Raw genomic sequence first — 27,797 nt, forward strand, 5'->3', positions numbered from 1 at the left:
AAATATTCTGTGGATGGTGATGCCCACAAATCCTTTCTTGCATGTTAAATTTTTAATATCCCATCAAGTCCAACAATTACTATGTATTTACAGTAAATTGAATGAAAAGGCAGTTAGGAAATATGAAAAAGGATTGTTCTCAAGAAAAATTGTTTTATAGGTATTTTGAGTGGAAATAAATCAGATTTCTATCCTTTGTGAGGCTAGTTATCTGCTAAAAATATTTGTGAAAATTATGATTTTACATTCATGTGCATATCACAACAACTATGCCTATAATATGAAAAGAAGAAGAAAAAAAGAGAAGTTTAGTAGTGCTAAGGCTAAAAAGTTGGGCCAAACTTATCCTTTTTGCAGAAGTGGTGCAAAAAAATCAATAAATGATTGTATTTATCATTACAGTAATTGTTATTAATATATGAGAGAACTTAAAATATAGTCTGTGCCTAAAAAGGATTTTACAAGGGCACAGTCCAGCAGGCTTGCTACGGAGAGTAATGGCTCTCTGCTGTGATTTGTGGAACATAGTTTCCTGGCACTAGCTTCCTCAAAAACAAGTGTTTTTAAAATACATGATTTATCCCATAGAATTTAGGGTGCTGGGGTATAAAGTGCAATATGTAATTCTGCTGTTGCCAGACTTTATTTATGTTACATGCTATGAAAGGATGACAAAAGGGAATAGTGTGTTTTGTAGTGACAACTATCCTATTTTTTTCCTAGAAATCATAGGATAAGAACTGCTGTGATAAAGGAGACTATTATGTATCAAAAAAATCAAATCCCACAGACATTGAGGCATTCCTTACTGTTTGTCTCTCTCATCTTTACTACCTGAGCCTTTGATGGATGAGTGCACTTGAACTATAGTCAGCTCTATGTTATCATGCAGGGAAATTTGAGGTGTCTAGAAATAAGTCTCTCCTAAAAAAGAGTAGAGAACTGTTACTGGGCTCGCTCTTCTGATGCCTTGAATGCTAGACTGATGACATTTTACTTATAGCCCATCTCTGTTAGATGCCTTTATTGAGTATAAGCCCTCATTAGTCTCTCAATTTAAGATTCACCACCATAAAAAGTGGAATTTTCATTCCAAAGCCTCATTATCCCTAAAGAAATCAAGTCAACCTTCTTTATTAATCTATAAGATGCATCTTTCCCCCTTTGTCAATAAATTTCTTGTTTTTAATTTATAATTAATTTCTAAATTTCCTGGTTGTACACCACCAATTCAAGCATCAAACCTGACAGAAGAGATCCAAATCTCTGATCCTGCAAAACCAGCAAAAAATAATTTTTGTGGAGGTATGCACACCTTGCTCCTGCTGCTGTTCTTTCATGAAACCTGAAATAGGAAAATTTTGCCCTCAAGAGGACCTCACTGTTGTTGGCTCTGTAAGTTACTCTAGAGAAACAAATCACTTTGAGGCAACTTGTTTTGAGTCATGTGCAGTATGAAACCCCTGAGAGCACAGCCAGGGATGTTGCTGCCTTCTGAGCAGAGTGCAGAGAAGTGTGGTTGAAGGTGCAGATCAGCGTGCAGAAGACCTGCATGTGTTCTGCCACTAGCCATAATGTCTGCTCATGAGCAAATTGCTGAATCATTTTGTGTCTCCAGGCTCATATGCAAACTGAAAATAACAATTCTGTCTTGCATTTTTTTGACCAGAAGTGTTGTTAGTAAATGTACTTATGTTGGTCCAGGTGCTGCAGGAAAAAAACCACAGTATATAGCAAAACATTTCCTCTGAAGTTTGTGTCCCTCAAAGTTAAAGGTACCGTCTACAATTATTGTCATTAAAATATATTATTTAAAAGAAAAAATAATAATACTTTTAAAAAACAAGCAAAGCCTCCAAACAACAAACCTTAGCCACACTATTTATGCATCCCTTTTCTGCATAAGCTCCCATCTTCACTTGAGAAAGCAGTTGAAGAAACAGTCCTATGTCAAGATGATGTCAACAGAATAAACAAATTTACTTGGTTGAGTGACCTGAGGTAAGAAGATTTTGCCTGAATGTTCATCCTAGTGTGAGTTTTTATATACAAGATGACACTTATTAGAAATCATTTAGATTAAAAAAATACGACCAAACCAAACAATCTGAAACCACAAATAAACTCTCAGCAAAATTGTGTGAAGTAAAATGTGCGGCACCACAATTTTATTTCCTAAAAATCAAGTACTGCTGAGAAACCAATATTGGCATGATTGCTAGAGAGAAATCTCAATAACTAAGTCACCACATTTATACACAACTGTGAACACATTGTGACAGCCTGGGCAGCCTCTGGTTAATGAGCAGAAAGACTGAATAATCCTCTAGGTCAGGATGGAGCTGCCCTGCATCTGCCCTTGTTGCACTTTAGATTGCAACTAAGTGGAAGGCACCCGCCAGATATTTGCTATTTGCTTTTAGTTTTTTTCCCTTTTACAGAAACTAATAATTTTTAAATAAGAATTAAATGTATTTATGTTAAAATTATATATATTTCAGTGTGATTATTAGCTTTATTTGCAGACAAACATCATTAAAGCTACCACATGCCTATTTAACAGAACCATTCAAGTCACCCACAGCATTGCTGAGCAGTCTCTCCTAGGTCTTTACAGAAATTGTTCTGTCTCAATCCATCATCTAGAATTTTAATGACTCATTTTTTTGACAAATAAGTGTCTATGACAGGAAATAGAAAGCACAAGGAATATTTACACTATGACATGAGCTCCCAAGGGAGTCTGAATAAATATTTTAAGTTGGATTTCTTAAAATCACTGTGACCTTGCTTTCTAAGATCAGAGTGTGGATACATTTGTTTGTGCAAATATCTCAGCAGAGGCTAGCAATCAATATTAAACCAGTTTGGAAAAAAATTATTGTAAGAGCACAAAACTAATAAAAAACCCCCAGCGCAATTAAAACAGAATCTATTTTTTTTAATCTGATTCTGAAATTACTATGCTAGAAATGTAAAACACATAAATAATCTTTCCTTTGGTAGAAAAACAGTACAGTTGATGTTACTATCTGCATATGAGAATGGTGTCCCAAGACACCTCAGATGGTCCCTACTGGCCTGGCCTTGCAGACCTCCAAAGCCTCTGGAAGCTCTGTGGGAGTCAATGGCCTTAGCCCATAGTTAGTCTCCAGGTCTTTAAGATTTACACATAATTAAAAGAAGTTTATCTCCAGAATTTGAGGTTTTATTAGTGATCTTATCGTGGAAGTTAAGGGGGAAAATATTGGAAAGGATTAATTGAGAATGTCAAGCCTTTTCCTCTGAGAATAAATTCTTTTTGACTAGAACAGGAGATAGTTAACTTCTGAAAAGCATCAAGACTGATGATTTTGTCTATATAGCATTGACCTGGAAGCTCAACCATTCAGACTAATAAATCAGGCAATTTATATTTAATCATTAACTAACTCCCGAGCTGAACAGCTGTTCAAAATTAGAAATGGGTCACCCCGGCCAGGATGACATTACAGGCAATCTATAATGCATTAGAATAAAATTATAGTGATTTTTAACTGTCTGGAAATTTATTACACTGCATGTTCCAACTCTTAAACCCTTGTTAGCCAATGTCACAAGTGATTTATGGTGCTTGGCTGGTATGGTAAAATTACTGAAGATTTAAATAGACAATCATTCTATGTTTAGCAAATCTTCAAATTTCAAAGCTCTTTTGGAGAATGAGGTGGGTGCTCTTTATTGTTTATGGCTTACCAGTCAGTGACAACAAGAAGAGAGAATGGATAAATCAAAAAGCCCTCTTGTAAATTAATGGATTTATTGTCTTGTTGCCCTCAGTTAATGATTTAAAGAAAAATCCAATGACTTCTGTAGGCAAAAATGAATGTCTAAAATACTTCAAAGCAAAACTCCTACATTGCAAAGATTGCTGTTAGAGCCCTCAACAGGAATGGTCCTTTACTTGTCAGATGTTGGGCATCTCTGATGAATGGAACTGGGGTTTAGGAGGCCTTCACACACCAAATTCCTGTGTTTATACTGTGAAGCATATACATGCTAGCTCTTTTAAGCAGCACACTTTGATTAAAGATATTTCTATTTTCTTAATGGATCATCTGTATTCCTCTTTTATAACAAAAGCCTTTGAGTCTTCTGTTGTCATTAAATTCCATGTCTGTCTTCATGAGATTGAATGTTTAACCATTTCAGTAAGTATTTAGGATTTTTCTGAAAAATATAAGTGGAAAATACTTCATAAATATAAAATGTAACAATTATTTTGTTACTTTGGTTTTTTACACAGAGAAAATTTTTTTTTAAATGAGAGTGAGTTGTTATTTGAGATTGATTTTTTAATCTGTACAGCTTTCAAGAATGAGCACATTTAAGAGTTTTCTTTTAAGCTCTTAAGCAGCTGACACCAGCAAAAAAACAAGCATTTAATATCAAATTATATTAAGTATAGAGCATACTTTCTGTTCATGATTACATCATGTAAAGGACTGGAAAAATATTATTTGATTACTATCATTTCTCTGAAAAACAGCTGTCTGTATGGGCAGTGGTAAATGACTGTCCTTATAAGTAGTTCTGAGGTGTTTTCTTTCTTTCATCCTGGCCCTTTCTCTGCTTCAGTCACTGGAGAATGATTTCCTGAGGTTTCCCTAAAGCAAGTGAACAGACTATGAAACTTTATTTTATCTGCAGTGTTTCAAACAGTACAAACAAATAAGAAAGGTTATGGCAGTTTATCCCTATTTTAAATCTAGAATTTTATCCATTTGAAGAAGACTCTAATGGGTGATCAATTTTTACCTTGCCCTCCATGCTGAAGCTATTTGAGCATGCCTTCATGCATATGTTCATTCCTTTGCTGGGAATTGTACACACAGAACAATCAAAGCATAACGTGCCAAATACTGCTAGTTTGGGGCTTATGCCACGTCACAAATCCTGACTGAAAAAGAGAGGATCCACATCTTAAATGTTAACTTTCTTTAAAGAAGATGCTTTCATTTTTCTGAAACTGTTTAATAACCAGCTAAAATTTTAAATAGGTGGTGGGCTGTCTTTACACATAACTGGAATAAAATAACAGGCTCCCACATAGCTGCTTATAATAAATCATCAATATCTAAGACCGTTCCTGACTATTCATCCTAAGTATCCCAGGGTTAGTATGTTAAGATGAACTCTGCAGAAGAACAAGGGAAAACAGGGCTCTCTGTAGAAAAAAAAAATTATGAAGAAAGCAATTCTAAAACTAAACTTTGACAGAATCATTGCAGCTGGAAGGAACCTTCTGAGATAATCTAATCCATCCCCATTGATCAAACAGGACTGGTTGGGCCAGATTGTCCAGGACCATGGAAATTCCACAGCCTCTCTGGGCAGCCTGTGTGTTTGGCCACCCTCATCTTTTCTCCTGTCAAAATTCCATCATTGCAGCCTTGGCTGAGTGAGATGTCTGTAGCTAGTAGGTAAAAGAAGACAGACAAATAAGAACAAAAAACCCTGCAAATCTTCACAGAACCATAGAATGGTTTGGGTTTGAAGGGACCTTAAAGACCATCTAAATTCTAAACCCCCTGCCATGGGCAGGGACAACAACTCTACTGCCTTTCTCCTCCCTTTGGAAAAAAAAGTGTGAAACAAAAAGCAGAAGTGACATCTTTATTGAGGTTGGAACAGCTTTTTCTTCTTCTTCTTTTTTGTCTTCTAATATTCTTGTTTCCTTACCTTTTCTCAGTGTTGCTGGAAATGCTTCCACTGGCAGTAGGACACCAGATGCTGTAAATATTAGTGTGTCCACCATGCTGTATCTGATCTAGACAGAAGCACCAATTACTGAAACAGAATGTTTGACAAAGGCTTCTATGGTATTGTTTTCAGCTTCAAAGATTTCAAATCACCACCATAAATTCTGGATTGCTTCCAGCTTTTGCAGTCTTTGGAGTGTATCTCTTGCTGACAGAGTACTCCTCCTGTTGTACTTTTGCGTGCTTCTGGTTAATAATACAGAGATTAAACATTCTGTCTCTTCCATGGTGCTCAGGAGATAACATTTTCCAATTTTGCTTTGCAGTCCAAAAGCACGTGTTGGAGCCAGTCCATCAAGAACCTCAAAGCACAGAAGAAGACTTTTATGTGGTGACATCATATTGACAGCAGCATTTATGTCTTACTTTAGACCCCTCATAAAACGATATCACCAGGAACCAAAGGGACATTTCATGACTCCTTCTCTAAAGGTAAAAAAAGTAAAATATTCTGTACAAAATGGGAGTCTCCAGTGGAGTGTATGGTTTGTTAAAGTTGCTGTCTTTCAAAAATTTGAAATACAGATCTATATACAAAAGTTCCTCTTAGAAGGTATTTGTTCTCCAGGACACATGTATATATGCATGTGTATATATATATATATATATATATACACATATATATATATATATATATATACATATATATATATATATATATATAGTGTGTGTGTGCACACAGGTATACTTTCCTCAGATTACAGGTATCTTTAGAGGGAAATGAAAGAGAGAGGTTCTGTGCCAAAAGAATATCCCGTCCCTTTCCAACTCTCAATGCCAAAGTCTGTTCTTTGTGACAGCTTTGTAACAGCAAGTGCTGTAAAAATGGTAGACCTGTACAGAGAGACCTATTCTGCTTAGATTTTAGCTCTGGGAAGAGCATGTAGTTGTGATAATTCCCATTTTTCTGCATGCAGAGGAAACCATGATAGTACTCAGTAAATGCATAGAAGTTCCAATCCTTAACAGTTGTCTCTGCAAAGCTTTCTCCATCCTTACTTGTGAAGCTTTGGACAATTCCTTTCTTCCTTATTGCAAATGCTCCTCACCTCCCCACTTGTTTCCTATTCCTTATGTGCATTATATCATGATTAATTCATTTCTTGTCAGAAATATGTGAAATGGGCAGCGCTTACCTCATTTTCATTTCATAGATCTATGACGCAGCAGGTGAGCTGAGTTACGAGGACCTCTGGAAATACAGTTAAATACAGCTTCGAGTTTCCAAGGTCAGCTCAGAATTGTGGGGACATCTCTTTGTAGACATTTGCTTTGTGCTAGAGTTTAGCAGTCACTTATTTGTGTAGAGCTTTCCTTTATCTGAAACCTGTCCTTTTCGACCAAAAACTCGTTTGCAGATAAAATCCTTTCTCAGAAACCTCCTTCTACCTTGCAGCCTAGTTCTGATAGGTAGAAAAAATTGCCCCGTATATTTTCAATAGTAGGACTCTGGAAATAAATGTCATCCTTAACTCTTTTGAGACTCCTCTAAAATGGATTGAACACTTTTACGAATAAAAATAAAGCATACTTTGATTTTCTACTTTTTAAGATACTTTCACGGAACAGAAGTGAGACAAAATACCTCATTTCAGTTTTGTTTGTTTTCCTGCAAGTGAGGAAGAGTGGAAAAGAAGAGACAAATACACTTGAAAAGTTATATTAAGATAGATGTTTATTAATAGTCCTCTAGAGAAGGAACAGCAAGTAGTTCTATGCCATTAAGTATCAGCTTTATGCAGATACAGTGGCAATAGATGTATCCATATATGCAGATATTTTTCGTGCATTGTGTGAAAATTAATATTAGGAACCCTGATAATACCCCAGTGCTATTGTTTTACACAAGGAAGTATTTCAGCTCATGGAAATGATTGTATTGGTTGTCTTAGAGCCCAGAGATAAAACAAATCGTGTTTTCAGTCTTTTGATATCTTTAGATGAATGTGTTACACATGGGAGATAGAAATGTTGCATGCTTGCAGAGGGGAGTATATGCCTGCTGGGACCTTTGTGCTTGTATTTTCAGCACATTCATCAAAAGTTAGGTTTATCTTGGGCTCAGAGATTAGAATCAAGGGCTAGACAATTTAAGATGGTATGTGTTCTGTAATATTATGGTAACTATGACACTGTGCCACAGAAACTGCATTAGAGGTATAGTGTCATTCTTATTACTAATAATTGTGCAAATTTGGCTCAAATTAAATATATATAATGCTTTTCATTATAAATAACTGTCAGATATACGTGAGGGGTTTTTTTGTTGTTTCAGTGCACTCTTCTAAAAGAAGAGCCAATCTAAAAGCCAGTACTGAGGACTAGATGAGTTCAGGGAGAAGGAAAATTTTGATGGAAGAGTGTTTAAGATACTTCTGAATGGGGGACAAGATAGTTCAGGCTTAATAGTGATGATGCAGTGCTTTCCTTTATTTATGGCTTTTGAATTCAATCCAAAAATCACTAATAAGGATGCCTGGAATAACACCATGAAAGAATTGGTGGGGGTCTGCCCTTTGCTTCAGGAAGGAAAAAATTAATTCCAGGCATCTGGTATAGCTCTTCTATTATGCTTCCTCCAGCCCTTCTTGTTTGTTCCAAATAACTCACTTATTCACTCTCTCTTACTCTGTTGTGCTTCATGAGGCATTTCCCTTCCCAGCCATACCTGTCTGGTAAGCACTGATTTCAGGTGTTCCATTTCTGTTTTATTTCATCTCCTTGCAAGTGCCTGTGAGAGGCTGGCATCCAGCAAGCGTGGCTGTGAGATGGCTGCTCTGTGGCAGCCTCCTCCTTAGTGCAGGGGCACTCACACGAGAGCATTGCTGCAGCTGGTGCCCCACAGGGAGCTCCACGGCTGCCTCTGCCCCCAGAGATGGCCCCATTCTCTGCCTTTTGAGCGAACTGAACTGTATTAATAAGGTGCCATGGGAATCCTGCTTTTATAATTTTTTTCTTTTTGTGGATAAATACTGATTTATGTTCCAGAAATAGCTGCTCAATAGCATACATAAGCATTGAATTTGCAATATCAGAATACACTGAAATGTATAATATATGGTGCATTTTTAACTTTATTGAACTATAAATATTTTTATGAAGTAAATGTCCTAAGAGAAAACACTTTTTAAAAATCTGTAATAAATATGAAAAACTGCTTCTTGTCACATTTCCTAGTACTTTCTTTTCATCTGAAACTCCACAGGGATCCTCCTTACTTTTCGGCCTTACTTTAATTTATATCCCCCCAGTTATCTTGTGCATTGCACTGAGTCATGTCTTGCTACTTGGTAACCTTGCTGGATGATTGTATTCCACTCTGATTCTAAGGCTCCTGTTCCTATGACAGAGGGCCTGGACCCAATTGCCACGTTGACAGATGATGTTATGACTGTGGCATGGAGTAACGAGGGTGATAGGATGTCAACAGAAAATGCCACTATTCTAACAAACTGTGAGTGCTGACTTCTGATGATAGATCCCCAGCAACAGGGAATTAAATGGATAAAGAATAAATATGGAGCTGACCTTAAAGTCATACGTCTAGGAAAGAAAAGAGATGTGCAAACTAAAGAATTGGCTTTCATGTTTACTGCCTTCAAGTTCCCCTAATTTTTGCAAGGGATTGGTGTTTGTTGAAATGTACTTACTTAAAGAATTGAAATATTACAACAGTTCTGCTTATTTATCCATAGCATCATTTTCCTTTTAAAATCGTGCTGGAAAAGGCATCCTTCTTATGTTCTTTTCAAGTCTTGAGCAGGAAATGAAGTGGAGGTTGAGGTGCATTTCTTGTGAGGGTCAAATCACTTTTTCAAAAGCTAAGGTGCAAAGCCAGATGATAAGACCTTATTTATACTCTTCAGTTTAGTCAGCAGAACACAGCCTGTGCACCTCACATGTATGTGCAGCATTAAAGGCAAAAGCCAATATTGGGTCATTTCCTGGTAAACAAACATGGTTTTAATTCTTACTGTTGTTACTGAATTATATGTAAGCTGATAGGACTAGCATGTAACTGATCTCCTCATGCATTTTCTTATCTTTGCTTAGAGTTAGGGAGATAATGGTCTATTTCGAAGGGGTTTCAGAGTTTATTTTACTAAATTCCAGATATAACACACAATTACACAATAAATGGTCATAGTACTGCCTGATTTTTAAAGTAGGTCTTAATCATCTGGCCTGTCTGTTCATTTGAATCAGCTCTTTTCCCTCATCTGTCCTGGTTTGTTTTTCATTCTTTTTCAACCCTCAAAAATAATCATGATTTTTCTTTCACACTCAGTAATACCCTGCTCTGTGAAGCTATATTGAGCTATACCAGTGTCTGCCATATGGGGCTGTACCCTCATATTTGCTTATAAGAAAAGCCCCAGCAATGCATTTTTTGTTTAATATGAGGAATAACAAGAGCATAGGTAGAAAGATGTTGAACTCAAACCTGTCAAACTCTTAAACACTGGGCAATTCTTTGTGAACAGTTTTCCATGGTTTAACCACGTGCTTTTAGAAAAACTTTGAGATTTGTATTATATAAAGGAAATCCTTCTATAACCAGCATTTATCTAATATTGGGGGGAGGGAGGGAGGGAATTTTATTTTTCATATAAAGTGTTATGAAGACCATTGAAAGAGCTTTAGCTTTTGATGAGACTGTACTAATTGAAAACGTGTGTGCCTCTATTGATCCCATGCTTGATTCTCTGCTTGGAGGACATACAGTTAAAAAGGGAAGGTATGCATGCTTGGGTAATCAGAATTTTTCCATGACAACTGGATCTATATTGCTTTGATTGCCACATTTTGCTTAGTGTTTCAACTCTTCATGAAACAGATGATTTCTTTTTAAAATACAATGGCTAAAACCTGGTGATGAGTGGATATTAAAATGTTGGTATCTGCATCTGATTAGATAGCAAAATTATGTTCTCAGTTTCCAAATTGGACTCAAAATACTATATAGATGTGTGTTTCTCAAACTCAAGTGGAATTCTTTACTTTTTTTACTTCAAAAAAGGAATAAAACAAGGTGGAGCGTATATTATAATTCGGCTCAAAAGAAAGGAAAGTATTTCCTTTCTGTGTTAGGCATCTATAGCAAGAGGGAAGGCGTTGGAAATGACTGGCTAGATTTGGATTCAACAATATAGGGTTTTCCAGCTGCAATATCAGCTTAAGTAAACTGTTCCTTCACTATGCTGTAATTGGTTTTTAGGCCACCCCTTGAAATAATGAAGAGGTTTAAAAAGGAAAAATAAATACAAACAAACAAAAAGCCAACCAAAGAAAAAAAACCCAAGCAAACAAACAACCTGGAAAGTAAGGCAAATGGGGAAAAAACTGATATGGTAGAACACAGGGCAGAAATGGGTAAACCAGAGATGGGGACTGTTTACATTGGTATTTCTGCCAACCTCCCATGTATCAAACTAGTCCAGCTGATGCTGGTCACTAATTCATCAAGGCACATGTCCCAGTGGTGTTAATGCCTGCTCAGTTCTACCCAGAAACCTGCTCTGCTGGCACCAAAACTCACATGCCCCGTTTTTCATGTGAGTGCCCCGAATACTCAAATTCAGGGCCTGTTCTGGGCTCTCCCTCCCAAGGAAAGGGTGAGCTCCATCCCCGAGGTCTGCAGCTGGGCATTCCAGTAGGAGACTCAAACTGGGTAACACAAGGCTGAGTTAATGGGTGTCCTCTGTTCTGACACAGCAGGAGTGGTAGATGGTACAAGGGAAGGTAACCTTATGTTTTGACCTTTTTGGGTTGATGTCTGTGAATCTCATCTTTCATTCCCATGCTCCCTTTCTCCCTTATATTTTGAAAAATTGTCAAATTTAGAAAATATAATTAAAAATATTTTCTAAGGTATAATTTGAGTACCTTTAGATATACACTTTCAGGATGATAATTGGGAAAATAAAGGAGTTTGTACATGGTGCAAGAGAATTTCAATCTGTAATATCTTCCATAACTTTTCACAAAAACTTCGGATGAAATTCTTGAGTCCTCAGTGCAGATGTCAGCCTAAAGAATAATGTTGATTTGTGGTTGCTCGAGAGTAAACTTGTTAGACCTCATTAAATACTTCATCTGCTGAACTGAAGTGCCATGTCATTGATTCTGCTCAAATGTTAACTTATTTTTGTGTGAAAGTGTTCCTCTCTTCTATTCTTGTTTGCAAGCAACACATCAACAAGCTGGATTTTTCATGTTGGAGAATGTGATGTTTATTCTGATATGAAGCCAGACATCCTCCTGGGGCATTTCTGGATGGATCTCAAATGTTAGTCAAAGAGTGATTAGAGTGCTTGCACCGCTTCACATTGTCAAAAGTGAAAATATGAAAGAAATTATAAAAAAAGAATTTATCTTATTTTGGACAGATTACCCAAGATTTTCTCTCTCCCTTTCCCCCGATATTTCAGGCATTTGTGCCTGCAAAGTAAATCTAAGCAGTAAAAACCAGCCCAAATCTCCTTGTATACTTGAAGCTCCTAGAAGATGCACTCTTGCCCTGCACTGTGAGACCTTGAAATGATCCCCCTTTGTTGCATTTTTCTATAGCTGAATTTGAAGTACTTCAGAGTAAGAGCCTGCAGCTTGCTTTTCAAAATCCATAGTGAAGAAACTCTAGTGAAAATTAGAATTATACTAGTCTAAAAGAGAGATCAGAATTTTCACAGGCTAACAGATCTTTAAGGCATGAGACAGGGGGATGGGAAACAACAGAAAGAAGTTGGATTGAAAAGGACAAGGGTCACAGCAATCTAGTTTGGCATTTACTTAGCAAAGGCTTCCATGTAGCACAATGAAGATGTGTACATGGACACAAAAGCAAATATATGAAGGTATTAAAAAATAGGTTCTTCTGCTGAATATTTTAGGCAGCGTTACATGACCTGGCATTCTGTGCCTGACTGAAGATGCACAAGTCACCTTTGAGGGGCACTTGTGTGTGTGTATATACATAAATATATATATATATATATATACACATGTACATATTTACCCACCACAATATATATACACACACAAAATATATGCCCCATTTATTACCAAATAAGCAGAGTTTGCCTCATTCCTGATTCATTCCTGTCATTTGTTTATTTTAGTAGTTCTGTCAGGTACTTTGAATTTTTTTTCCTAATAAAGAAAGACTAGAAAGGTATTTGTGATAGATATGGTGCAGTCCAGCAGTTGAAGTTCATTAATAATTGGAATGTTGCAGAGTATGAAGTAATGAATACTAATTACTCCTTTCATGTCTGACAGCACCCCATGGACCAATACATCAGCCCAGACTTTAATTTGGTTCTAGTAATGGTTTCATCAATAGTACATTAATTCTGTGTTTGAAAAGATGTACAGTTGAACCTGACCCACACAGTAGATACCACTGTCATAAAATGGCCACATACTGACAACAACTGGATAATTACAAATAATTAAATCCACTGAGCTTCAGACAATCCTAATTTTAGGTAAAATATATCTTATCATATCAATCGACAGAAAGCATAGCAAGGGAGATTTATCAACTTGTACTCCTTCCAAAGCAAATTTACTAGCCTGTTTATTAGAGAACTTGCTGATCTGTGAAGCACTTCATGGAAGTACCTCTCCCCTTCCTTCTTTGCAAGATGGTTCTTATGTTGCACTCCTGGATATTCTGTAACACCAACTCCTGGTATTGTTTCCGAATGAAGGCCGAGAAAGAAATCCTCAGCCTTGGAGAACTTCAAATGGATAAATTTATATTTTCCTCAAAACCAGGTGAACACAGGGTGAACTAAAGGTACTTGTTATCTCTGAAAAGCAGACTTCATGCTTAAGTGCCTTAGTACATATCTAGAAGCCTAAAAAATTTTAGGTGTTCAAATAAGTATATATTTTTATATAATTTCGGAGCTGCAAAGCTGCTCAGTTTTATCTAATGCACTTTAGACTGTGGCCTTATGTTCAAAATGTCTTTAAAATGCTATGATTTTTGTTAAAATAGTTCATGATATTTGCTTTGAGAAGCAGAAGAGAAGGAAAAATAATCAAGGAATTTTAAGAAGATCTCAGTTGTAGTACCTAGCTTTATGTAAACATGGAAGCCATAAGAAAAAAGGTAAGTAAAATTTGGGTGCAACGTATTAGCAACATATGCAAAAATTATTCAAGATGCAAATAGCTTTTTTGGAGCAGATAAATCAAGCCATAATAGTAAACAGGTATTATTTCTACATGGTGTTGGGTTTTGGCCCTCACCTGCTATAAGAGGAACAATGCCATCGAATAGGTTTGGTATGGATGGCCCTTAATATTTGAATTTTACCTCTGTGTGTCCTATCCTGTTTCCCCAGCACCACTCTTTTGGAAGTGACTGGCTGTGAGCATTAACTATCACAGATCAGTGTAATTTTGGCTCACAGGAGAGAAGACAGAGGAATAAATTCCCTGTTCATAAGGCTTCTATTTGCGTTTGCATGAACTGTTACACTTGCTGAACTCCTTTGCACAGTTACAAAGAGGTAGTCATGTCTCTTCAGCTGCAAGATCAGATTATTAAAAGATTTTTTAAGATGTCTTGAAATCTGATTTATGTGCAAATGTAGCTTGTATGAACAAGTTTCCATTCTTATGAGGCATGACTATTATTCATGGAACAGCAAGAAAATTTGCTCCATTTCTCCACAGGGAGAAGCTTTCCTTGCCTTGAACGTCTCACCAGCTGTGCAGCTTCAAGGCAGTGCTTTTCCCACTGAACTAGTTTGACCAACTTGCACAGTTTGCCTACTGAGATTGCCTAGTAACAGCTCCACTCTGTGCTTTTTTTCACCTGATTTATTCAACTTCGTTCTCTACATTACTTGTTGGGGTTTGCAAGTTGGTTCCAGAAGCTTTTAATTTTAAGCAGCAGGAACTGAATGAAGGCTCCTCTGGAAAATGTGTTTATCCCTCTTTCTTCCCACTGAAAAATATTATTTCCCTTTCCTTTCCTGTCCAAAAATTTATCACTTTTTTCATTCTTGCTGAGCTGATCCAAAACATCTCTCTACAGGAAGCTATCCTACCATTCTGCCATTTAGAGTTATGGTGTGTTTTGGAGAACGTCTGCCCTGAAAGGTACGCTTTAATTTTGTGTTGCATGAAATTGTCTGCTAAGAAAAGATTTTGGATAAACTCTTGAGCCATTTCATTATATGAAGTCATGTTCCTATTTTCAAAATTTCTCACCTTCATGAGTTCCTGTCCTTGAAAGACCTAGGCATTGTTACCTTAGGCAGAACATACACTAGGGAATAGCAGGTCTTTGTGTCAATCAATCAGGTTTGACAGATCAGACAAGATGTTACACTGGCCCTAGTCTTCTCACAGCTGAGTGCTCATGTTATCATCTGGAATTTATTTGGTTTTATATTTGCTTTTGCAAAAAATAATTTATACTCAAGGCATATACAGGGTTTTTAAAGCTTTGTAAATCCTTTTTGAATCCCTTAATCTACTTTATTTCAAAATCTATGAGAATTTCAACACAAAAAAAACCCTAGTGGGGAACAATCTCTCTTTAATTTACTTAGTTCTTAAATACCAGGGAGTTGGGACTCACATGAAAGATGCTCTGTCTGTTCCTGGGTAGAGTGCTGCATTAGTTCCATCCATTCTATCTGCCTTAGCTGATGGAATAGGATATCATGAAGAAAACATTGCTAAAAGTAGAACTTGTCCTTAGAAATTTATTTGGTGACTATTTTTTTATGTTCCTTCTATCATGGACTTCCACTATTCATGCCTATTTTGCTGCATTTCTTCATAATCCAGAATTAACCTCTAAACAGATATATTTTACTGAAAAAAAATGAAGTCATCCTTCTGGGTTCCCCACCTCTCTGTTTATCGTTGTTGCTTATACTCTTGAACCATGCGAGAGCAATAACAAAACATTTCTTTTTCCCAAATCTGTAATTAACAGAAAACCTACAACAGCTGCAGTAATAAAACCTACCAAGTCATTATGTAGGTTTTGCCTTTCATAGGTGATAATCACAGAAATTGGTTATTTATTGCTTCTGTGAATTGAGAACTCCTAAAGGAAATAATTTAATCCAGAACTCTAAAGCTTGTTATATTGCCTCATAGATGTTCTGAAACATAGTGTGACTCCCTTAGCAAAGCTTTTTCTTCTGACAAAGCAAACTGAAGAACTTGTCTTTTGTCAGATCTCTTGTTTTGTCTCTGTGTGTGTGTGTGTCTTGAAAGCAAAGCAAGATTGCTTTCTCCATGTCAAGCTCTACAGTTTTGTTCCTTCCAGCTGCAGCCAGTTTTGAAGGCTGTGGGGGGACCACGTTGCAGAACTGGACAGTGAATTCACATCCACCTGAGAGAGGTTGTGTAATCTAAAGGATATGACCATACAGCTAAATTATTGCAGTATTATACAAGCATAAGCCTGGAAAACCCCTCTCCAATAGTTTGCATGGCAGTATTATACAATATACATGTCTGATGTTGAGTTTTGTAGAATCACGGGTTTCCCAGCACTAGACATAGTAGGTTTCCTTAAGGAATTCACTTAAAGTATATAATAAGCAGCTCTGTTTTCTAACTTGTCCCTGGTGAAATGCAGAAGGGTCTCAGCACACCATTTCATTTAGACCATGTCTTCTGGCTAAGGGCATGTCAGAAGCAGGCACGGGTCTTAAGAGCTGAAACCTATGTCCCTGGGTCTGGCAGTGACCTGGGATAGCTAGCAAAAAGCAATGTTAAAATTTCTACAGAAAGTACTTGTTTTATTCATGTTCTGATGTGACTTTCATAAATTGCATTTTAAGTGTTTAGTATCTATGGTAATGCAATCACTGAAAATTGAGTTAACAAATGCCCATTTGAATTTTATGAAAGGAGTTTGTGTCTACCTGTGTTCCATGTCATAAATGTTCTTTTGACCCTTTTTTTAACAGAGTTTTATTACTAATATTTGAATCTCCTTTCTTGGCAGAGAACATTCAAAAGCATTGCTGTACAGAAAATACTGGTTTTGTGCTCATGTGTGGCAAGTGAATCCTGCAAATTGACACGCTGTTCACTGTGCAAGTCAATAACAAAAAGTTGTGTCACTGGATCACACTGGACCAAACACATGGCACACACTACATGTAGTCTACAAGCAATCTTTCAAATTTTTTTGGTGCTGTGCCACAGAAGTAGGAAGGTGAACTTCACGTTGCCTCACTGCTGGGCTCCAAAATGTTACTTCAGCAGTAGCAGTGTGGCTGTAAAGGACTGGCTTCACCCCTCACTGAAGATAAGGGATCAGGAGATGACAGTTCTTCAGTAAGGGATTTCAGTAAATAAAATGTGAACCTAGTATAACTCATTCTTTCATCCAACAGATAATTGATTTGGAATGAAACATTTAGTGAATTACCTGAAAAAAAACATTATTTTTGTTGTTTCAGTTGCCAGCCATTCCCTCTCCTCTAGTCCATCCATTTGTTAGAAATACACGTCCCTGCTTAATTCTTTAGGCTATATGTTTAAGGAAATTATAGGAAAAACTAACAACTATCTCATTGGTATTTGTTTGAAAACTTTGCTAGGTTTCTGGTAAGTAATGATGATAGACATTTATCCCTAAGCCACACTCTTTAGGACAGCAATAAATAATCTCCCTGTGTCTGCTGTATATGCAAATGAAACTACCTGAATTAAGAAATACTCTGTGTGTTCTTCATATAGTTTTGGTGTGTTCAATCATCCTCTTTTTGTTTCTTAAGTTGCAGGCACCTAAAGTTTGGGTTATGTGCATTTGCTATGCTGCTAAGATCATACAGTAACCATTGTTTGCAATCTGAGATACTTATGAGGTTTTAATTTAGTGAGATCCCCATTCTTGTGCATTTTATTCCTTCCCAGATGTACCAAGATTGAAGACAAAAAATGTGAATTCAACAGGAATTTTTATCTCATCCTTCACACTAAACTGGCTAACCCTCACTTACAAGCCAGAACTGCAGGCTCAGACCACCCTCATTAATTCCACTGTCACCAGGGACAGGCTGGAAGAGCAGCTGTTGGCTGAGGCTGTTCATGCTGAAAGGCAAGACTCACAAAAATGTAAGGTAAGGACTATCTTTTGGTTTTTCTGTTGCCTGCTCTGAGATTTTAAGGCTAGAATTAATATGCCTGTTTGAATCTACTGTACAGTAATTGTTAGTAGCCCATATTAGAAAGATTTTAAGAGTCTGCAAAGTGTAGAAAGTACTTCTACTGATTTGCTCAAATCTGTGCTCCCAAAGGGCCTGTCTTGACCTAAAGCTCTGCTAGATATTAAATTCATTGGGATGTTATTCCCACACTTCTCTCTACCGCTTGGTTTGCTCTGTGCATTGCATTTCATTTACCGTGCAGGATTAAAGCCCTCTGCAGTGCTTTGTGCTTCAGCGATCTTGATCCAATAAGTGTAAATAAAATTCCATGCCAGTCAGAATGAGGATATGATGGCACTGTTAGGAGCTAGGACATTTGGTTAATAAATCATAATTTATTCCTGCAAGGATGCAGTTCTGTGGCTGCTGCAGTCATACCAATGTATAGCAACCTATGAGGAGAAATGCTTTTGTAAGTGCGTATAGGAAGGACTTTGGGCAGACTGTAATCTGTGAGATTAAAAAGTGAAAAGAAAATACTTAGGGGTGTGAAATGAATAACAAGAATACCTTCTATTTCTCTAGTGTGTCTTTCTAGTTATTAATTAACTGATTAATAAATAAATTAATTAACTAATTTATGAATTAACTAACTTCATCCTCAAATATTTGCTCCACCTGTTTGAGGTACTGCTGCTTCATGCAAGGGCAAACTGTGTCAGGGAGTTTAATTACCCCAAGAAGAATGAAAGCCATATACTTGGGAATGCAATCCGAAAGCAGCTGTCCATTTACCCCTGCATCTGCACAGGGCTCCACCTGGGACTGCATGCTTACAAGGCCTGTATCACCCAGGGTTTTCGGTGGGAGTCAGGGTCTGATTGAGAGCTCCCCATAAGACTAGTCAAGCTCTTGCACTGTCACAAGGTCAGTCCAGCAGAGCAGACTTTGATGATGTTTTCCCACTCTGTTTGCTGCCAAAGTGAGGTTCTCCAGCCTTGTGCTATTCTCTGGTTTTCTCAGCTGCCACGTAGATTACCACTTGCCATTCCTGGTAAGATCACAGTCCTTTTGTGTAGTCTCAGGAGGAAGGACACTAGGAGAGAGATAAAGTTGTAGTCTATGACAATGTAAGCCTTCTCACTTTGGGTGTCCAGAACCTTAAATCTAGTATACTGGGACAGAAAGCAAACTGTCCTTTCAAAATTAAATTAACTGATGTAATTAAACAGAAAATACAGCTCACAAATGCTATAAAACGTTATTTCTTGCTCTAGTTGTTTAAACACAGTGTTTTTGTTGCCTCTGCTAGTCAGTGCTCACCAAGCAGCAGAAGGGTTTCATGGCTGAGCTCTAGCAGCTGGAGGATGACAGGCTGCTCAGCTTATCAGCTGCCTGGGGCAGTCTCCTAAACTACAGTGAACTTGTAAAGAAAATCAAACCAGCAAAGTCAGCTGCAGCAGAAATACAACCCAAGGCAATAACAACTGACCTGTTTCTAACAACTTGAAGTCACCTGTAAAATGTCTATTATTAATTAAGTATAACATTTCTATGAGCTCGAATAGGAATAGTCAAATTGTTGTCTGTCCAGAAAGGGCTGTCCTCCCCATATTCATATTTTCATATCTACAATATGTAGTTGTCACATGTTTGATTTTTTTTTAGGTGCTTGAATTAGTACTCATAAAATTAATAAATATCAGCATAATATTTCAACAAATATATTGATATATAATTGCCATAGTTTCACAGGTAAACAGGCATATTCCTTCAGAGCACAGTTATTCCCTAATGTTTGTCTAAGATAAGAAGCTTACTTCCTTAAATATTTGCTACTGTCTGAAATAAAGTCAGTTTTCTAGAGACGATCCATATTCTTTTCTGCATGGATAGGAATATTTTGGCAATTGTATGGGATAATCATGGCACATTAAAAAATAAACAAGACAACTGTCATCATTCAGATAGCTGAAGCCAAAGAAAATGAAGTTCAGGATAACACAACAAGAGAGCATTACAGACTGACAGCTGGAAGAGCATCCCTTCCTTACTCTGGAAGTATCAGCCCAGGCAGTGTCAGCCCCAACTACCAGTTTTCACTGAAGGTAAAAATGTCTCCTGCTGACTTGGTTCCAAAGTGCAAGGAACAGAATTCGGCCTCCAGCAGTGATGCCTGATACATTAGTTATTACTTGTACCAGATGTTTACATTGGCAGGGCTGCCTGTCTGAGGAAAGAGAACATGATGTGATCTCCTGCTGGTCTGTAACATGGTACATCCCCACGGGGCTCTTTGTTGGCTGCCTCCATTCCAACAGTGTTTTCTGACTCTGCTTGCAAAAGTTTACCTTCCTTGTGTTAAGCCATCCCACAGGGCCAGGAAGGAAGAGTTTGGAGGAATTCTGTATGAGCAATTCCCTGTTGTAAATCTACCAAATGATCTAGTGCTGTGAGTAAGGGAGATCACCCACTGCAAAATTACCAGCTTGCTTAAGTGAGAGAGTCTCCATGCTGAGTTAAATAAGGAAGCTGAAGAGTATTGCTGTTCACAGCCCTCACCCCTGGTTTGCTGAAAGTTTCCTTTAAAAGCCTCTTGTCAGCCTCTTGCATGTCACACTGCTTAGGTCAGCTCATTATAGGAGCCTACAGTAAGAAACTGATTTTCTTATGAGTAGAAAAGCAAAAAAAAAAAAATGCAACATTCAAATAAATAAAAATAATTGTACTAACTTTCAGGCCTTCAATGCATCTTCCACAAAGCAATCAAACAGGCTGAAAAATAAGGGGGTTTCAGTGTTTTATCTCTAACATGAGAGAAGCTGTCATGTATTCAACCTGGCTTTTCACAAGCCAAGGACTTTTGAAAATGATAATCTCCTTTTCCTGGCCCAAACTTTTCATATTGGTGATGCTGACATTTGCTGGATTTGCTGTTTCTTTTCTGTAAGGTGATGCCTGTGCCCAAACCCTATGGTTGTGCAGTTTCTCACACAGGATGACTGCTGATTCAGTATCAATAATAATTGCAGAAGTCCCAAAGATGCTATCATGTAATTATTTTCATTTAAAATGCTGCAATGACTTCATGAAGTAGGTTGAGGAAAAACAGCGTGACTTAGATGCTTGCAGTTGGATAATTAGGGTTGAAATTGATCTGTTATATAAAGTAAGAAGTAAATAATACATATCCAAACAACATTCAGGCTGTTGCTTTTCCTTTTAATTTTAGTAACTGTATGCCCTGGAAAAAGTCAGGGCTCAGGTGTACTGGGAGGCAGAGGTGTCTCTGAAGCAAGTCTGATGACTGTTCTCAATTTTGTATGCTGTCAAGGTTCTTCTAAGTAGTAAAGAGATAGAACTCCTTGAATTGGATTTCCTTTTTCAGTTCAGAGTTGAACACAAAAGAGTCCTGTTGACTTTTTAACTACTCAGCCATGGAGTACCTACCATTAGAGTAGTTTGGGAAAATTGCTTTTCAGTTCTAAATCTTTTTTGTTATTATTTCTGCACACATGCCTCAACTAGACAATTTCAGATAAAGTCATGCATTCTACCATAATTTTTTAGTAGAGCTAGTGATGTTTTCAAAGCAGGTTTTCTTTATTATTTGAGTGCCTTTTTCCTTAGACGTCACATACTGTATCTTGTGAGGAAATTCTGTTTTACCATAATTTGTCTACTTCCCTAAAAATAGAATTTTAACTCCATGCCACTCCCTACTGTAGTAATAAATGTCCCATACAGGGTATCCAGTTTGTCATATCTAGATGTTTAACAGCAAGCAGACAATGGCAATATCAACCAAAGTAAACTCTTACTAATAATACTATTTTTATGTGTTGTGCTTGTGTGTATAGATATGTAATTTAGTCTTTTAAAGCAAGTCCTGAGTCCCTTGGTTGCGCTAGGGTTTTCTACATACCTCAGAAATTATCAGCGTCATCCTGTTTCAGTCATCATGCAAAAGGTACTGCATCTGTATTTGGCTTGCTTCCAGGCTATGGCAGTGATGGATGTGTTCAGAGGGGTAGATAAAGATATTTAAAGATCCATCAAGAAATGGAAGAAGTGAGTGGACTCAAATTATCCAGAAAAGGAGAATTTCCCTGGGAGTAGACAAAAAAAAAAGCTCTTTTCAGAAACTAGTAATACTGTCCATCAGGACAGAATGTCGAATGCTCTAAGGTACGAAATCTGAGGGTTCATTTTTCAGGGCAAGGGTGTGTGAGGGTGGTGCCTTGCATGTGTCTGACAAATTCAGATCTTAAGAAGCAAGCAAGTAACTTCTAAAACTGGGGGGTGAACCAGAACTTGGGATCAGTTACTGTGGTCCTTCACAGCCTTTTGTCCTGGTGAAAAGTTTATGAAGAGGTGGTGTGGTAAGACAAGAGTCACAGTGTATTTGGAGAGCTGTGATTTTGATTTCTTTTAGACTGAATGTAGGCACCTGAGGAGAACAGTCATTGATAAATAGGCATACAGTAAGCTATCCTGTTAATAGCTAAAAATTTACTTTTCAGTGTTAGTTCTCATTATGGTATTAAAGCTGGTAGTTAACCCCGCAGGATGACAATTTTTCAGGTCCCCCTTTTGAAAATTCTATGATACCAGGAAAGACTCTGTGTGTATTCAGCTGTGAATACTGACACAGTTCTTTTCCGGTTGTACTCTTTATGTCTTTTGATCCCAAGTGATGGTCTTACAGACCTCTTGCTCCACACCCCACCACCACCATTTTACCCATTTTTACATGACTTCTGAGAATGAAAGTTTTGTCCTGGGTATTTATTTTGCCCAGCTGCCCCAGCTTTATGTGACAGTATTGCCTGCTTTATTCCTTTTCATTGAGAAGTTGCTGTTTTCTGTCACATGGCCACCATCCTACAAGGAAATGAGGACAATCATCTTCTCTCTTTCTTCACTGCTTTCTTCCCTTCTTGCCTTCAGTTCACTCTCCCGATGATTTCTCTGATGAAATGACCATCAGTGGAAGATGCTCAAGTCTGAGAATGGTGCAGTCCTGAAGTACTTATCAAGGCACATCTTTTGTGTTTAGCAGCTGTTTTTTCATATACAGGAACTTTGTGGAGGAAAATCTTGGCTCAAGGTATGGGAAAAGCACAAGGATGGATTTAGCAAAATGCTAAGAGGGCAGCCCAGCCACTCCTGTGTTTTTTCATCCTGTCTTCATGACTAGACCCACTTGAAGATCATGAGACAATAGGTAAGCCTCTTATTTGCTTCTGGTTCAAGGATCACTTAACTTTCCTCCCATTAAAGAAAGAAAAATTGAGCTAGAAAGTGAAATGGGGCATGCAGGACTAGAAATGGAGATAAATTGATGTATGGTTATGTGCTTGTGTGTATGTGCTTCTACACATATATGTGTAGATGTATTTTTTTTACTGAACAGAACAAAGACTTCTGGATTTATCTGTCACTGGGATGGAATATGCATTACTGTGGGAAAATTGGGCACAGTTTATTTTCCGCAGAAGATTCAAGTTCTGAAGTTTCTTCCACCCCCACCATATTCGTGGCAATGGGGTGGATGAAAAGTGTAAGGCCATAAGCACTACAGTATGAAGAAATTTTTAGAGCATTCCTCTGCTTGGCATAATGCAGGTTTCCTTTGTACTGTTTTCTACCTTTTGACTAGATGAGGGCCAGAGGGCAATTTTCTCCATGCTCATGTAATCTTGTGCCCCCTGTGACTAAATAATGGTCATTATACAAACTATATTCAATTGTATAGGGCTCTGTGGCTTTATACTTAGGATTACTATTCCCCACAGACAATAGTGAGAATACCAGGTTAATACAGCTGTGACCTCACTGTGCTCAATTTAAGCTCAGGCCTCACAAGGTGAGAGGCTTGTGCATTTACCCACTGAACCAATCAGTTACAAAACTGATGTGATATCTACCACATGTTGCTCCCTTTTTCATGAGGGAATTGCTCTGTACCCCCCATAAGAGTTTCAAAAGCTCAGTAACAATGCCGAGCATCTATCAAAATGTCAAAAGGTTCATTATCTTAAAACCAAGGGAACAGATTTCTGCAGGCTTTTTCTAATACCAGCAATAAGGCCACTGTCGAGAGCTTGCAATTTTGCTAGTTGAAATTGTAAGGGTTTAGTGAAGTGCTTCAGAGGAAGTAATATGCATTGCACAAGTGATAGTGAAATTAATGGGGGCATTATCATTCTTTTTCCTTTCTGCTTTGCTTATTTTCCTATCTCCTCCCCCTCTGTCACTCACCCTTCCCCAATTATTTCTATTGTAGGCAAAAAGCTTGGGTTCACTATAGACTCTGGAAGATTTCATAACATCTCTCTAGGACAAAGGTGGGAGATGGTTGCAAAGGAGGCACTGAAGAAGGCTGTCCCTCATGGCCATTGGGTTCTTTTCCAAGTGAGTGTCAAACTGTCCCTATGATGGGGAATACCTCCTCAGCTGGAGGGATGTTCCCAGAACACAAAATATGCAGTGGATTACAGCAAGAGTTCTGAACAACTAATAATCTTCTTCCGTTTGCTTTTGGTGTAACACCATGAACATCATATTAATAGGGTGTATGTCATGTTTTGCTGAACAGTGCGCTCTCCCAGGAGGAACAGGAGAGATAAAACAGAAAGCCCCTGGTGGGTGGGTAGGACTGCCCTCAGGCACACACTTCCCCCGCCTAATTAAGAGCTCCTATTCCATTCAGCAGGCCATAATGGAGACTTTAATGAAATGGGTCTGACTGTCCCTGGGGAAGCTGTATAATTAGTCCTGGAGTGCTGCTTTTCTGAGATAGCAGCCACAGCTCTGGCCAGCTTTGTACGGACCAAGAACCCACTCTGCAGTGGACAAAGAGATCTGTGGGATGCCCTGGCAAGCCGTGGTTTCCCAGCACAGTAATGGAGCAAACAGGAGCACTGCAACCATAAATGCTACTGAAAACAGATGCTCCCTCCCCAGTGTTTTATGCTAAATAGCCAATGGGTATATGTGACAACCTGTCAGCCCTGAAGCCAAACAACAAATGCATGTTCCAGGCCTTGATATTAAGGTAGTTATGGGAATGGAGTGATTCCCTCCTCTCCTGGTTTTAACCTCAGCAGCCTGCTTGGTCTGCCAACCAGGTTGCCTGCAATAAATGAAGAGATGGGTTAGAGTCAGTGTTTTCTGATGGATGAAACAAAACCACCATGGGATTTGTGAGGGGTCCCGGTGTGCTAAGCACATTGGGAGCATGCACAAACTGCCCCCTTTGTCAGCAATGAAACTTGAAGAATCTTAAACCATATTTCATGTGAGTGAGATAATCATGCCAGTCTGAAAACAACCCTGAATAGAAATGTTGTGAAGGGAAGAGTCAAGCTGGTTTTCAGGGGAATTTCAGGGTTCTCAGCTGCTCTGGGGCAGAATGAAAAAATGGGAGATGATAGAGGCAGTGTTGTGTGTCTGAAGCCACAGGGATGGAAGGGGAGCATCTGAGAAGCTTTTGGTGTTACAGACCTGCTCCATTTTCCAGCTCATTATGCCTGGCTTCTGAGAGAGGAGAGAGGCAACAGTTTTGCTGCGAAACTTTTTGATAGTGAAGAATTGTGGGAAGTCTGAAAGGAAACTTCATGAAGATGTTGGACCAAATCCCAAATGGCGCTAAGCTAGCTAGAACTATTGGGATTTGGATGCACTCAGTGCTTCTCACACTTTAGTCTTCTGGGTTTGGGCGCAAAAACCCTGTAAGCTTATGTTTCAAAAAATTTTGGAGCAAAAAGATGAGGTATTTTACTATTGATTTTATTGGAGGCTAGAGAGTATATAATTAGATATTAAAAAGAAAAAAACAAACCAACCTACACCTGCCATTCTGACTGACCTGGGAAATACTTTAAAAATTATTTTGGCTTCAGATCTAGCAAAAGCAGTTGGTACAGTGGTTGGCAAACTGGCAGAAGAAAGACTGGCTTCATTTTTTTGATATCAGTTTTAACTCTTCTGTCACTTGTAATTAATACCTCAAATTCAGACATCTGATATATTGAATGTTTTTGCTGTTATTATATTTAGGCTTGAATCACTTCCACTTTGCATTGGGTGGATGCTGCCTATATGAAAATTCAGGTGCGTCCAGGCTGCAATCACGTAACGTGATATGAAAGTCTCCCTCTTTTTCCATTCCCCTATTCCTTTTTCCACCTGGCAAGGGACAATTTGGGAATATCCCCCCAGCAGACCTCATAATAAAGTGATGCAGCAGCCAGGGCATGGCATGTTGTATTCTTTGGCTGTAATTCCTCCTGTGCTGCATGGAGATTGCCAGTGCAATCAGCAGGTTCTGGCACGTCAGTGAAGGGCCAAATAAAAGCTCACAGATGAGTTTCAATTTGAGTTGAAATGTTAGGACAGTAACAAAGAAAGGTGGAGTGTTGGATAATGGTGTGGTTAAAACATCTTTAGCTCAGCTACATTTTAAACTTTTCTCTATATTACTGTTTTTCACCAGTAGGTGCATTGGAGGCAGACATTTTCCATTATAACACTCTTCTCTGATCTATCAGTGTCTTTCCACTGTGTTCGTATATCTAGAACTTTAAAGACAGTTGCACTCTGAAGTAGTCTGATATAATTCCTAAGCAGCAGGATAGCTGGGACCATTTTTCTGTCTAGCACTTCTGTCTTGCTCCTGGTATGTCTTGGACATGTTTTGTCCTAGGTTCCCAGTTCTACAGGGCACTTAAGTAGAGTCCAGGTGTCTTCTGAGCAATGCTTGTCTTTGTATGTGATAACACCCACAACCACAGATCACTTAACCCTGATTTTATAATATTTTCATTAGCTTCAGAATCAAGGCCTTAAATTTTAGAAGCTAACAGTGAAACCTCAGTACATACCAAGAAATGACAATGACTTAACTGTTTCCCATTAAAAAGTCACAATGACAATGTCTTAAGGATAACAAATTTATTTGGTTTTGTACAATAACCATATTGGCTGGTTTTCAACAGAATATTCATCTAAGTAGCCAAGTGGTTCAGAACCTTGGACAAACTCCTTGGGCAATACAGTATGTCATTCTGATTTCTGTGTCTTTATCAGTGCTGAGCCAGCTCCAACCCCAGAAGAGCACATCATTCTCCAAGGAATACCAGAAAATTCAATTAAAATTACTGATGAACCTCCTACAGGGATGCTGGCTAATTTCCACACTGCTCTCTATGGTTTTGACCAGGCAAAAGCAAGTTATTATTTTTTCCCTTTTGTTTGGTTTAATTACTCCTTCCCCTGTGGAGAGAAGTGGTAGCATTAATGACCATTCTCTGGGAGACCAGGGCTTTGGGACCATTGCAATTCCAAACTATCCTGAGAGCTGCAGGGTGCCAGCCCTCTGTGCCCTGCACTACCTCTGTGTTTCCCATCAGTGCTGGGCATGAGGAAAGGCGTGACAATAACACAAACATTTATACTATTCAGTATAGACAAGCACAGGTATGCTTACAAAGACAGAAAGAGCATTTATTACACCAGCTTTAGCACTTATGAAAAAAAGATGTACATGCTCTAAAGTCAGAGCTCTTTCATTTAATGGCACTTGCATATTTTGCTCTGCTCTAAATTTGGGTTGACCAAATGCATGGTCATGACCATTCTCCCACAGAGTGGATTTACATATCTGAGCGTTCAGGCAATGGCTCAGTACCCTGTATATGGATTCCTGCAGTCAGGCATAAAGAAAGGAATTAAAGAGTAAGGGTTATGTGCCGTTTGTTGTTTTGTCTTGTGCTCTTTCCCTGTGTGAGGTTCTGCTGGGTGGGTGGAAAGAAGAAGGAGGAGAAAGAAGACATGAGAATGTGGAGAATAG

The 27,797-nt window shown here is 38.2% G+C and overlaps 1 protein-coding gene across 1 annotated transcript in view; it reads left to right on the top strand.

Moving 5' to 3' along the window:
• The window catches only part of LOC309577828 (dynein axonemal heavy chain 11-like), a gene marked incomplete at both ends in the record, with an annotated part of 72,595 nt that overhangs the window by 33,502 nt on the left and 11,296 nt on the right, over positions 1 to 27,797 (top strand). Inside the window, 5 exon segments of the mRNA XM_082290074.1 lie at positions 9,132 to 9,255; positions 24,231 to 24,358; positions 26,944 to 26,955; positions 26,957 to 27,003; positions 27,005 to 27,167. Of these exon segments, the coding sequence (XP_082146200.1) occupies positions 9,132 to 9,255; positions 24,231 to 24,358; positions 26,944 to 26,955; positions 26,957 to 27,003; positions 27,005 to 27,167 (474 nt within the window).

This window comes from Coloeus monedula, assembly GCF_965178545.1.
Source record: "Coloeus monedula genome assembly, chromosome: 1".
Lineage (NCBI taxonomy): Eukaryota > Metazoa > Chordata > Aves > Passeriformes > Corvidae > Coloeus > Coloeus monedula.